The 13,393-nt window shown below is 41.1% G+C and overlaps 1 protein-coding gene across 1 annotated transcript in view; it reads left to right on the forward strand.

The window, feature by feature from the left end:
• Nucleotides 1–13,393, forward strand: part of LOC126298483 (sodium-dependent transporter bedraggled) — a 673,679-nt gene that overhangs the window by 598,316 nt on the left and 61,970 nt on the right. The window contains exon 10 of the mRNA XM_049989817.1: nt 6,703–6,833. Coding sequence (XP_049845774.1) covers nt 6,703–6,833 — 131 coding nt within the window. The remainder of the gene's footprint in view (nt 1–6,702; nt 6,834–13,393) is intronic.

Genomic DNA, 13,393 nt, shown 5'->3' on the forward strand with positions numbered 1-13,393 from the left:
GATGTTGCATCTGCTTACCCAGTGTGCTCTCCGTGCGGTCCAGCCTCTTCTCTCATCTTGCTCCATTCGTTTTTCTTCCCTTTCTGCATCCACAGACTTTTTAGTTCCATTTTTTATGCATAGTATTCCACCTGTAACGTTCGTTTTTCTTGTGAAAGATGTATCCATAGACTGAAACACATCTATGCTGTCTATGAGTGTTCATTGTAACTGTACCTTCATAGTGGTCAGTGGCGGCTGCTGTGTAAGCGCACAAGAGCACTTGGAACACCCTAATTATCGACATCTCGCAGATTTATTGGTTATTTTTCTCTGAATGCTGTTAAACGTAACATAGATGCTGCAGTCTGAAAGACACTGCTCTTAAATCTACAGTGCTACTGCTCCTTTAGAGTACATGAAACTTGGCAACACGGTAGCGAGCGCACCTTCAGTTATGCTCGTTTTAAGGAGCTTTTGCGCATCGCGTGACGTAATTGCCTTAGAGGCCAAATGCATACTGATTTGATTAACAATGTGCAAGGTTCATGATATGCACAAGCCCTTGCAACTCAACTAGAAGTTTACGCCAGTGCCACTAGATGCTAGCACACTGTGGCAGACTTGTATCCACATTCGCTCGGCATAATTCCTGCTGTATGATAGCACACTCCTGGGATATGGTAATTCGCTCACTATATACTGTAGTAAAATTAGAGCGGACGTCAGTACATGTTAAAGTCGTACTTGCAGTAAACCTATTTTGGGAGTTTCTGAATGAATTATAGTATATTAAGTTATAAATTGTATCACACCATAATCCATTTGAGGCGCTGACAAGGGAAACTCCGTATCGCGCCCCCCTCAGATTTTGTGGTAAGAGGGCCCAGTGGGCAGACTGTGAAAACCTGAACACAGAGCAGGTATGAAAACAGGAAGAAGGTGTACCGGACTGTGAAAAAAAATAGAAACAGTGAACGGCCCAAGGACAAAAAGTGCAATATAGAGCGGGCTGAGAGAGTAACGGCGTCCTGGTTCACTGTTCGCCGGCGAGGTACCTCAGCGTGTTCGGTTAGAGTTAGAGGGTTAGCTGCCCTCTGTAATAAAAAAAACTGAGATAGTGGATCAACGATGAGATGGAGCAAGCGTCATGGAGCTTCCGCCCCGAACAAATACAACGACCAGTAACGAACAAAATAGAAAGAAAAATCGTGTTCAGTCGGACAGCTGCTCGTCCCTGTAATAACACAGTAAGTGTTAAGTATCAGCAACGAGCTTCAGCGGATGTATATGACGTCCGCTACGACAGTATACAACAGATATTCCCGTCTGTGTCGTGGTGTAAAGTCCGTTTGCAACAACGAGGTGTAAGTAGTGGACCTATAATCGCAGTTAATTCTGCACAACTTCAGCGGCCGAGAGGAAATGGCTTTCGAATCGGAATCGCAAACCTTTGATGACAAGACGACTAACCAACCGAATCCTCCACTGGAAAACACGTCTGATATGTCATACACGGCATTAGTGACAGTACGTGTGTCATATGATAGGAATCTCTTACCGATGCACGTAATTTGTACGCCTGGTGAATGAGTAAGATATGGCCCCTTGCCCGATTTAGGTGATCGCATAAGTTTGAATGCGATCACTCCCAAGGAAATGATGAAATCGATAGTTTGTCACATAAGCTGCAACAAACGAACGCAACAGTTTCACAATCACAATTTCTCTGTGCTCTGTCAAAACATATGTTTTTAACGTTTTTGAAGTTCCATTCCGTTTTGGAAGTTTTGACTCTTGAATTCCTTTGTTGTAAAATAGTTCACATTCGTTTGTATTCTTTTTTTTCATTTCCGTGAGATATCTTGTGGTACCTCTCCTGCTTCCACTATTCGTCACGTGACTTGCGACGGTAACGTGTTCTTACCACATGACTCGTATTCTATAACCAATGTACAGTATGACAATTGCCAAGACTACAGAGAAATAACAATCATTTCAATGACCGGACGGACAGTTCATAATGTAGTGGAAAAAATTAAAGAGCACGATTGAGTTTTTAACACGGTTCGTCCGCTTCGCCGTTCAGCACCGTGACCGCTTAACCACAACGCCAAGGCTTTTGATGTTCGCTCAATTACTGCACTTGGACCGTTCAATATTTCTGTTTTGCTTTTTTCACAGTTTGATACATCTTTTTTCCAGTTTTCATGTCTCATCTGTGCTCAGTTTTTGACGGGCTATCCTCTGAGCCCTCTTACCACTAAATCTGAGGGGGCTGCGACAGATGTGAGAATCATATGGGTCTAAAGCACATGACCCTCAAAAAATTGCTCTAAGCACTATGGGACTTAACATCTGCAGTCATCGGTCCCCTAGGCTTAGAACTACTTAAACCTAACTAACCTAAGCACACCACCCACATCCATGCCAGAGACAGGATTCGAACCTGCGACCGTTGCAGCAGCGCCGTTCCGGACCGAAGCGCCTAAAATCGCTCGGTCATAGCGGCCGGCACAGGACCCTCGATAGTGAGATTGTCGCATTTATTCGTGCTTCTGAAATCTGTTGATCTTATTGTGAGTCAGGTTTATTTGTGCTGTAGACCCACATTGTGCATATGAAAATTCACGAAAAGCTGTATCACTGGTTTCTCTGAAACTCACTTAAATGTGATATCCAGTATGCTTTAGGCCCATATGGATCTCAGCGCTTCATTTGTATTCTAGTCAAGTGACCATGTTGGTAGACATTACTACTTGGCTTTAATCACTTCTTCTACCGAGCGAGGTGGCGCAGTGGTTAGTACACTGGACTCGCATTCGGGAGGACGACGGTTCAATCCCGTCTCTTGCCATCCTGATTTAGGTTTTCCGTGATTTCCCTAAATCGTTTCAGGCAAATGCCGGGATGGTTCCTTTGAGAAGGGCACGGCCGATTTCCTTCCCAATCCTTGTCCTCCGTCTCTAATGACCTCGTTGTCGCCGGGACGTTAAACACCACCACCACCACCATCTTTAATCACTTCCATTGTTTACTGTGCGGGAATCGGCTTTCGTGTGCAGTGTAAATATGAACTATGTTTAATCAGCTTTAAATGCTAACAGAAAAGTAAAACTGTGAGGACGGGTCGTGAGTCGTGCTTGGGTAACTCAGTCGAAGGGCACTTGCCCACAAAAGGCAGAGGTAGCGAGTTCGAGTCTCGGTCCGGTACTCAGCTTTAATCTGCCAGCAAATTTCGAATCAGCGCACACTCCGCTGCAGAGAGAAAATATCATTCTAGGAACAGAAAAGTAAATAACTACGAAAAGTTAGCGGCAAAGGAACTAGGGCCTCCGAGAACGAATCCTTTGAGAGAATCACGAAATCAAATAAGCGTGACTACAAGCGAATGTCTAACAAGGAAGTGTACTCTTAGCACAAGATGTGTGTGTGTGTGTGTGTGTGTGTGTGTGTGTGTGTGTGTGTGTGTAGCGTTAGAATATCTGATTTTCTGCGCGGAAGCAAATTCGTTAACTAGTACATCCGTTAGGGATCTTCCACATTTTTCCAAAAAAATGGGAAAGCACGAAAACTCCCACATCTACAAAAATGCGAAATGGAGAGTTGCGAAAGCTTACACATTATTTCGTTAATACCCTAACCTGTACTTAATTATGTACAAAGCAACAAAATTCTACATAAACAATTGTTTCTTTTGTCAGAAAAGCTAAGCATATTATTATTAGTATTATTATTATTGGGTTGGGGTTGTTTGGGGGAAGAGACCAAACTGCGAGGTCATCGGTCTCATCGGATTAGGGAAGGACGGGGAAGGAAATCGGCCTTGCCCTTTCAAAGGAACCATCCTGGCCTTTTCCTGGGGAGATTTAGGGAAATCACGGATAACCTAAATCATGACGGCTGGACGAGGGATTGAACCGTCGTCCTCCCGAATACTCATTATTATTATTATTATTATTACTGTTGTTATTATTATTGGCAGTGGCTCTAGTTGTATAAACTTGTTGATAAGCATAAATGTGATACAGCAGATGCTATTAATTTCACACTCCCAATTTTATCTGAATCTAAAAAGTTGTGGACACCCAGAATGTATACTCACAAGCTGACACTGATTGTGGTTGCATCCAAAGTTTTGGAAACCACCTGTAAAACTTCATACCAGTTACAGAATAATGCTATTTCTTGAATAGTAGTTCTTTAATTAGCTCTCATAATAGTTTGGCATCAAATCATGATATTGCACATGTCACTTAGGTACCTAATTAGGAGTTTTATTACCGGTACCTTGGAAGTGACCCAAATTCCTTAAAGATCAAGATCCTGCTCTCATTGCTCCACATAACAAAGTCAGTAAAATAATGAGAAAGGTTCCCTGAAATTAGAACAGCTTGTACCAGACATTGTATTTAGTATACTTTAAGTTCATAGAAAATGTCCGTATGATGTCTGAAGTTCATTCACAGTAAATTAGCATTCACACCATTCCACACCTCCAATCAAGTTAGCCATTGCTTTCTGATTTAGTCCAGTCATGGTAAAATATTTGTGTTATCTCACTTAATACAAAACTAATGTGAATCAACAGTTATTTTATGTTCACATCTACCTTCTGCACTCCAGTATATGATCGTGTACACGACGCTTGCTGTCAACTCATTCTGCAGACTCCCTCAAACTGATAGCTATGCACCAAATTGGCAGGTGTCAAAGTGCTCCTATACTCGAATGATGGAACATTACTAGTCTACCTGTGGACTACAGTCTGGCAGAGACAAGTAAGGGCAAGATTCAGTACATAGGAACTGTACCTTTACAACATTGTGATATGAACTTAAAACCATAATTCATATATACAGACATACTTTTGGTGTTCAGTGAAGTCCCTATGTGTAGTGGTTGTCATAGTGGGAAAGAGAGTGCTTAATGCTAGTAAGCAGATGCGTCTAATTCAGTTGCTCATGAGTGTAAGCCCATGATGTCCTCAAGGAAAGGTAAGGCTTTGCACTTCCAAATATGCAAACATAGCATTTGATACCTGAATGAATGCCTCACACTGAAACTGTAAGAAGAAAGGAAGTTTAGAGCTTAACTTTCAGCTGCTATTGAGGCCATTACAGAGAGAACAGAAGCTCATTTAGAAGGAATTTCTCCTACTCAGGAGAACCATCAAGGAATTTACCTGAAGTGATTTAGAGAAACCATGGGAAACCCAAATATATATTGTCAATATCAATGAAATTCACCAACAGCCATGTAACTGAGATGTTATTTTATTTTATTTTGACTACCAGTTTTGGCATTCCACAATGCCATTTTCAGGCCCCATATGCATCTCTCAAAATAAACGATATTTTCATACAATGCCATATATTCTTGGCTGTCATGAATTCCAACTGTTTCACAAGTGCTTCATTTGAAGACTTGAGTTGCTATCAAGTCTTTGAATGGAGCACTTGTGAAACAGTGTGAATTCACAACATCCAGGAATATATGGCACTGCATGACAGTATTATTTATTTTCAGAGATACATATGGCACCTGAAGATGGCATAGTGGAATGAAGAAAATGGTTGTTAAAATAAAATAAAATAACATCTCAGTTACATGACTGGTGGCAAATTTAATTGATATTGACAATTACTTGACAAGCTGATCTTCCCAGTTGATGACGGATCAACAGAGATCAAATATGTATGGTCAAACAGGAATCTGAATCCCCTTGCTTCCATATGTGAGCCCATTATATCAACATTTGCACCATCTGCATAGCCTCTGCAGTGTAATGCTCTCTGTTATAAAACTTCTAAAGTACCAGAAACTGTTTGCTGCATAGTAGCTGAACCCAGGACTTTGCATTCTGTGGGCAATGTTCATACCAGATTAGCAATTAAATCACTCTGCCTCTGAGTCATAGCTGCCTCAAGTTTTAAGTTCATTCATAGAGAGTAACTGAAGACCATTGTGCAAGAAAGAGAGATGTCCATATTCAAGTCTGTTGTGATGCAGTTGACAGGAAGTTTCACCCAATTACTATCAGAAACATCCACAGGTTATAGTAGATGATAATCCTCTTAATTTTCAAAGTACACCACAATCCCTGATATCATGTATCTGAATCTACATAGAAACCTAAATAAAGCAGTCTCTGACTCACAGATTGTTTAGGATGGTGTAGTGCTGTACAAGCTGTGATCCTATTGGTGGTTGTATGCCCTTACCCTCCTCCAGTTTCATCTCAGTGTTACTCAGCCAGTTACAAGGCGACCTACAATTTAAGACAGAATGAAAACCACAGTGTAACTTTTCATATTCCTCGAATACAAATCACCGACAGGTGGGAGGCATGAGAAGTCAAAAAAATTGTGGAATCAATGTAAAGTTTGCCTAACACATGTGTGGTTATTGTTGAAAATGATGATAAAGATGATTTGTTATTTTGTTATGTTGGTTTGAGTTTATATTCACTTACCTGTATATCTATGAATTATTTGTGATGTCAATTCTTTTACTGCTGATGATTTCTCCAAGGTTTGAAATTTTTTGTTTGTCTGTCTGATTGGCACTACAGTTCTGTTTCCATGTTCCATAGTCACTCAACATTTTGAAGATGAACCCCATACTCTTAACTGATGAAGACTTCTGTTGCAGTTGTGTATGCAACCTTAGGTACACATTGTTTGGCAACTATATTAGCATATCTGTATTTTCTTCTTTCAGCAAATTTTATACTGCAGTTCATGTTCCTGACTCTCATCCTCGGCATACCACTGCTTACTGTCCAAGCGTCCCTGGGGCAGTATCTCAATGCCGGAATCATGGACATGTGGAGAATCTCTCCAATTTTCCAGGTAAGCATAAATCATCAGTACAGCATATTATCAATGATAAACATCATATCCACACTGTGTCTTGAAATTGACATAGTGAGGGCGCCCCAATATAATGATGATGAAGTTTCATTTATATTGCACCATCCTGAGAGTAGAAAAAGAAACATATGAAATTTACTTGATGTAACCATTTTGAAGTTTCTGGGGAATCCCAGCTATTGGAATATCAGTTCTTCATTGTTTTTTTCAATTATTATTAAAAAAAGGGAGAATGTAGTATAGAGAAATAGTGACTTAAATCAGCAGACTAATATGCTTTGAGTGTAGATACTTTTATGATAGCAGCAATCTGCAGAAGACTGGTAAATGTAATAAGTGGAAAGAGGTTCAATGTTGTGCACAGTGGAAAGGCACTGCAAAAATTACAAGATAGAAGAAAGTTGTGGTGGACAGATGGATCACAATAGGAGGTGTTATGGGAATAAGCTATATAGAAGTTTAATATAAACTCGATAACATAGGTATAGACACATTTGGTCAGCTTAATAACTAATGTATTGAGGAGGTGGAAAATAGAGTATGTATCAGTCTACGTAATGGTAAAATACACATAACTATTATCAAGTTGCAAAAAACTATAATTTAATAAAACCAGACAATATTTAGCTTAGAATATTTCACATGTTCAGTTCCTTATATAGCTTAAATAACATGCTGTATTTCAGTTGATGGTAGTAGTCTACAAAAGATATATATTGAATAAAGAAGGCATCTATTAATTCATGTCCTATAGCAACTGAATTATTTGCCTGGTCCTGGATCATGTGCGTAATACTAGGAGTTGCAATAACCAATTAGCACATTAAAGCACCACTTAAATACCAGTTCAAATGTTGACCCTCCATAGCTACTGAATTCTTCAACCAGACATTGTTCACCCAAAGAGAGAACCTCTGGTTGTAGTGTTTGGAAAGTGAAACATTAGTGACGTTGAAAGTTTGAGTTAGTCTTAGAGGTATCTTTGGATGTCCTAATTGGTTAGAAAGACTGTTCTTTTTTAATGAGAGGTCTTGATTTGAATCCCAGTTTCACAGAAATTCTCAGTTTTTTGTGATGAGTGAATAATATTTCAGTAATTGTATTACAGAACTGAAACCACTGATTTGAAATGTACGTGCAGTTGATACACAAGCCTCATACAACGATCTTACAGAAAACCTGCAATCATTGTGATAGTAATCACATACCTCTATTAACATCAAACTAGACACAACCCTTGAGAACTTACACAATCAGCAAATAATCAAATAACAATTGTGCAAATGCAGTATAGTAGTATGAATAAATTAATCAGTTTGTGGCTGATTCAGGTATACAGGGTGCAAAATTTAGTACACAGAGGTGTCACAATGGCTCTAACCCAGTTGGCAATTACGTCGAAAAGAGTTTTGTTGGCAGATCTGTGTATTTCCTTCGATGCTGCTACAACATTATACCAGAATTCATGAGTCATAGTAGCTGGTGTGTGGTGGTGTGCCAGTTACATGCTAATGTTAAAGATAGTATTTTTGTTTTTTCTAATTAGAAGTATTGTGCCTCCTTCATTGCACAGAATATCGCACATGTGCAAATTATCACTTACACTGTTTGTTTTTGTAATCAAACCATGCTACAGACAAATTATGACAGTATGGTTTCACAAAGAGCTTGTATTCTGCCATGAGTGTTAAATTTTCTGAGGATAACATTTTGTACATAAAGTTGTCAATTATAAAATTTGTTTTACCATTAATGTCTATTGAATTGTTGGTTATGTTTGTATTTTGTTGTGAATGTAGGGATGCAAGCTAGGCAACTCTCTCTTTACCTGACTGAGGATTAACTTGAAAAATTTGAGCATTGCTAAGTCAACAAATTTAGATGAAATGAAGTTGAACTAAATTAAACATTTTGAGATGAAACCAAAATCATTCCTCTTTTAAATATTTTCGCTTTGAAATCGACTCTACACAGCTAACAAACACCAAATATGTGTAATTAAAAGTCGCTTCAACTCATTTTAAACACTTTAGTACCTTGCAATAGGGAATTTCTGCCACCAGATACTATAGTCATCCCAGTCCCAGTGAAATGCAACCCTCAAAAAGCTCACCAGTGATATAGTTCCAGGAAGGGACTCAAAAGATGTTATTAAAGAAAAAGTTCACAAATTGCAGGAAATGAAACATGTCTGTTTCCACAGAATCAGTGTGGTTTAATCTTACTTTGACCATCCTAATATCGTCACAGCAGTCCTGAGAAATGCAGGATGTCATGATTAACTTAAACAACATATTAGTTTCTCAAGACAGACATTTGGGATCTGTAGGGATTGGCAGAGAAATATTTATTCTGTGGAAGTACTGAATGAACACCATGTTCCATGTGCAGGCATGGAGTTTCCCCAAAATATAGCCGGCCCTGTGGCTGAGCGGTTCTAGGTGCTTCAGTCTGGATCCGCACTGCTGCTACGTTCGCAGGTCCCAGTCCTGCCTCGGGCATGGATATTTGTGATGTCCTTAGGTTAGTTAGGTTTAAGTAGTTCTAAGTCTAGGGGACTGATGACCTCAGATGTTAAGTCCCATAGTGCTCAGAACCATTTGAACCCAAAATATCTTACTAGGAAAACACACCATAGGTCACTCTCTTACGAAGATGGAACTTTGCTTGCTGAAAGAAGGTGAAAATGAAGGGACACTTATGTTGGCATAGGTGCTAACACTCAATAGTTTCTGGGAAAATGACAGTCAAAGTTTTTATGCTGCTTCATCAGTTAGCACATGGTGCATTAGGTAAAGGGAATCAGTAGTGTAGTGGCTAAGAGCACAGTTTGGAATTTTTGTCTCTGTGTTCCAATCCAATCTTTTTTTGTCACTGGAGGATGTGACATCAGTGATACCAATATTTCTGTGCATTTGAGAAAAACAATGCAGTTGCTGAGAAAAGAAATAAGCATTTCAAATCTTATAAAAATAGAATTTATCATTACAAATCTTATATGGCCTTATGTGAAAACCATATAAATTGTAGTACTGGTACTTAAATTTATTTATTTATGTATTTTTTTACTTCAAGCAAACCACTTCATTCCCCAGGGTGACATAAATAATAAAAACATTCAAAGCATAGAGATTCAGAGCAACATGAGCAACATGGAATGGCTTCTATGCCACCATCACACTTTTTAGTGTGAATGTCATTAGGATAAGCAACCTTGTTAATGTAGCTAAACACCTCTTGATCTGGCAAACCAGGCATATCAAAGCATTTTCATGAAATTATGTAAAAACTCAGCCACTTGTGTACATTATTGAGTTGTGGGTTGGAAAAGCCATCCATCCTTATATGATAGTCTGGTTGTCAATGAAATCAGAATATCGACACATTCACTAAAAGTAATTCTGCCAAAGTCCATGCCATTCTGTCAGTACTATGATTTATGCTGATACTGACAGCTGAAGAATTACCTTCATTCATTACAGAAGTGCCCTATTCTCATTGCACAGCCAACAGAAACTGCCAAATGACTGTCTTGAGAAACTAATACACTATTCAAATTAATCACTATGTTCTGTAGTCCTCAGGACTGGTACGATGATGTTGGGCGGGCTAAAGTAAGATAAAACACGTTGATTCTGTAGAAACTGACATGTTTTGCTTCCTGTGACTTTTTTTATTGCCTCTTTTTGACTCTCCTCCTTAAATTGTATGATGTTGGTTGACGATTGTATCACACTGTCACTGGGTGGATGACAGTATCAGGTGGCAGAAACTCCCTAGGGCGACCTTGAGTTACCAAAGTGTTTAAAAGGAGTTGAAGAGACCTTCAGTTACATACGTTTGGGGTTTATTAGCTGTGTAAGAGGGTGGGTGGGTGGATTTCAAAATGGAAATATTTGCAGAAGAAATGATATTGGTTTCATCTCAACCTGTTTAATTTATTTCAATTTTGTTTCATCTAAATTTGTTGTCTTCCCAATGCTTAACTTTTCCAAGTTATTCCATTTTGATGTAAAGAGAGAGTTGTGGAGTCTCAATGCCTACTTGTCCCTCTGGTTTTACCTTCTTTCTCAAATCATTGTTTAAAGCGATAGTTGCTGAGCAACTGCATTAAGAGTCAAGTTGATGTGCCCAATGACTATCTTGAAAGCATTATCAAGCAAAAGTTACAGAATACCTCCTAATATCATGTCAGACCTCCTCTTGCCTGGCGTAATGCAACAACTCAATGCTTCATGGACTCAACAAGTCATTGGAATTCCTGTACAGAAGTATTGAGCCGTAGTGCCCATACAGCCATCCATAATTGTGAAAATATTGCCACTGCAGAATTTTGTGCACAAACTGACCTATTGATTATGTCCCATATACACTCCTGGAAATGGAAAAAAGAACACATTGACACCGGTGTGTCAGACCCACCATACTTGCTCCGGACACTGCGAGAGGGCTGTACAAGCAATGATTACACGCACGGCACAGCGGACACACCAGGAACCGCGGTGTTGGCTGTCGAATGGCGCTAGCTGCGCAGCATTTATGCACCGCCGCCGTCAGTGTCAGCCAGTTTGTCGTGGCATACGGAGCTCCATCGCAGTCTTTAACACTGGTAGCATGCCGCGACAGTGTGGACATGAACCATATGTGCAGTTGAAGGACTTTGAGCGAGGGCGTATAGTGGGCATGTGGGAGGCCAAGGGACGTACTGCCGAATTGCTCAACACGTGGGGCGTGAGGTCTCCACAGTACATCGATGTTGTCACCAGTGGTTGGCGGAAGGTGCACGTGCCCGTCGACCTGGGACCGGACGGCAGCGACGCATGGATGCACGCCAAGACCGTAGGATCCTACGCAGTGCCGTAGGGGACCGCACCGCCACTTACCAGCAAATTAGGAATACTGTTGCTCCTGGGGTATCAGCGAGGACCATTCGCAACCGTCTCCATGAAGCTGGGCTACGGTCCCACACACCGTTAGGCCGTCTTCTGCTCACGCCCCAACATCGTGCAGCCCGCCTCCAGTGGTGTCGCGACAGGCGTGAATGGAGGGACGAATGGAGACGTGTCGTCTTCAGCGATGAGAGTTGCTTCTGCCCTGGTGCCAATGATGCTCGTATGCATGTTTGGCGCCGTGCAGGTGAACGCCACAATCAGGACTGCATACGACTGAGGCACACAGGGCCAACACCCGGCATCATGGTGTGGGGAGCGATCTCCTACACTGGCCGTACACCTCTGGTGATCGTCGAGGGGACACTGAATAGTGCACGGTACATCCAAACCGTCTTCGAACCCATCATTCTACCATTCCTAGACCGGCAATTGAACTTGCTGTTCCAACAGGAAAATGCACGTCCGCATGTATCCCGTGCCACCCAACGTGCTCTAGAAGGTGTAAGTCAACTACCCTGGCCAGCAAGATCTCCGGATCTGTCCCCCATTGAGCATGTTTGGGACTGGATTAAGCGTCGTCTCACACGGTCTGCACGTCCAGCACGAACACTGGTCCAACTGAGGCGCCAGGTGGAAATGGCATGGCAAACCGTTCCACAGGACTACATCCAGCATCTCTACGATCGTCTCCATGGAAGAGTAGCAGCCTGCATTGCTGCAAAAGGTGGATATACACTGTACTAGTGCCGACATTGTGCATGCTCTGTTGCCTGTGTCTATGTGCCTGTGGTTTTGTCAGTGTGATCATGTGATGTATCTGACCCCAGGAATGTGTCAATAAAGTTTCCCATTCCTGGGGACAATGAATTCACGGTGTTCTTATTTCAATTTCCAGGAGTGTATGTTTGATGGGTGACCAAATCATGTTCTTCAAACCAACCATGAACAATTGCGTCCTGGTGACTTGGTGCATTGTCATCCATAAACATTCCATCATTGTTTGGGAACATGAACTCCATGAATGGCTGCAAATGATCTCCAAGTAACTGCACATAACCGCTTACGGTCAGTGATCCATTCAGTTGGTCCAGAGGACTCAGTTCATTCCATATAAACACAGCCCACACTGTTATGGAGCTACCACCAGCTTGCACAGTGGCTTGTTGACAACTTGAGTCCGTGTCTTTGTGGGGTATGTGCCACATTCGTACCCTACCGCAGCTCTTACTAACTGAAATTAGGAATCATCTGGCAAAGCCACAGTTTTCCAGTCATCTAGGGTCCAGCTGATATGGCCACATGACCAGAAGAGGCACAGCAGGCAATGTTGTGCTGTTAGCAGAGACACTCACATTGATCATCTGCTGCCATAGTCCATTAATGCCAAATTTTGCCGCACTATTGTGTATGATCATCATAAATCCCACATTGATTTTTATGGTTATTTTACACAGTGTTTTTTGTCTGTTACCACTGACAATTTTACTCAAAGCCTGCTGCTCTCAGTTGTTAAGTGGATGGCCACTGTGTTGCCCATGGTGAGTGGTAGTGCCTGAAATTTGGTATTCTCAGCCTACCCTTATACTGGGGTCTTGGAATATTGAATTCCCTAACAGTTTCCCAAATGGAATGTCCCATGCATTTAGC

This window comes from Schistocerca gregaria, chromosome X (genome assembly GCF_023897955.1).
Source record: "Schistocerca gregaria isolate iqSchGreg1 chromosome X, iqSchGreg1.2, whole genome shotgun sequence".
NCBI classification, from domain to species: domain Eukaryota; kingdom Metazoa; phylum Arthropoda; class Insecta; order Orthoptera; family Acrididae; genus Schistocerca; species Schistocerca gregaria.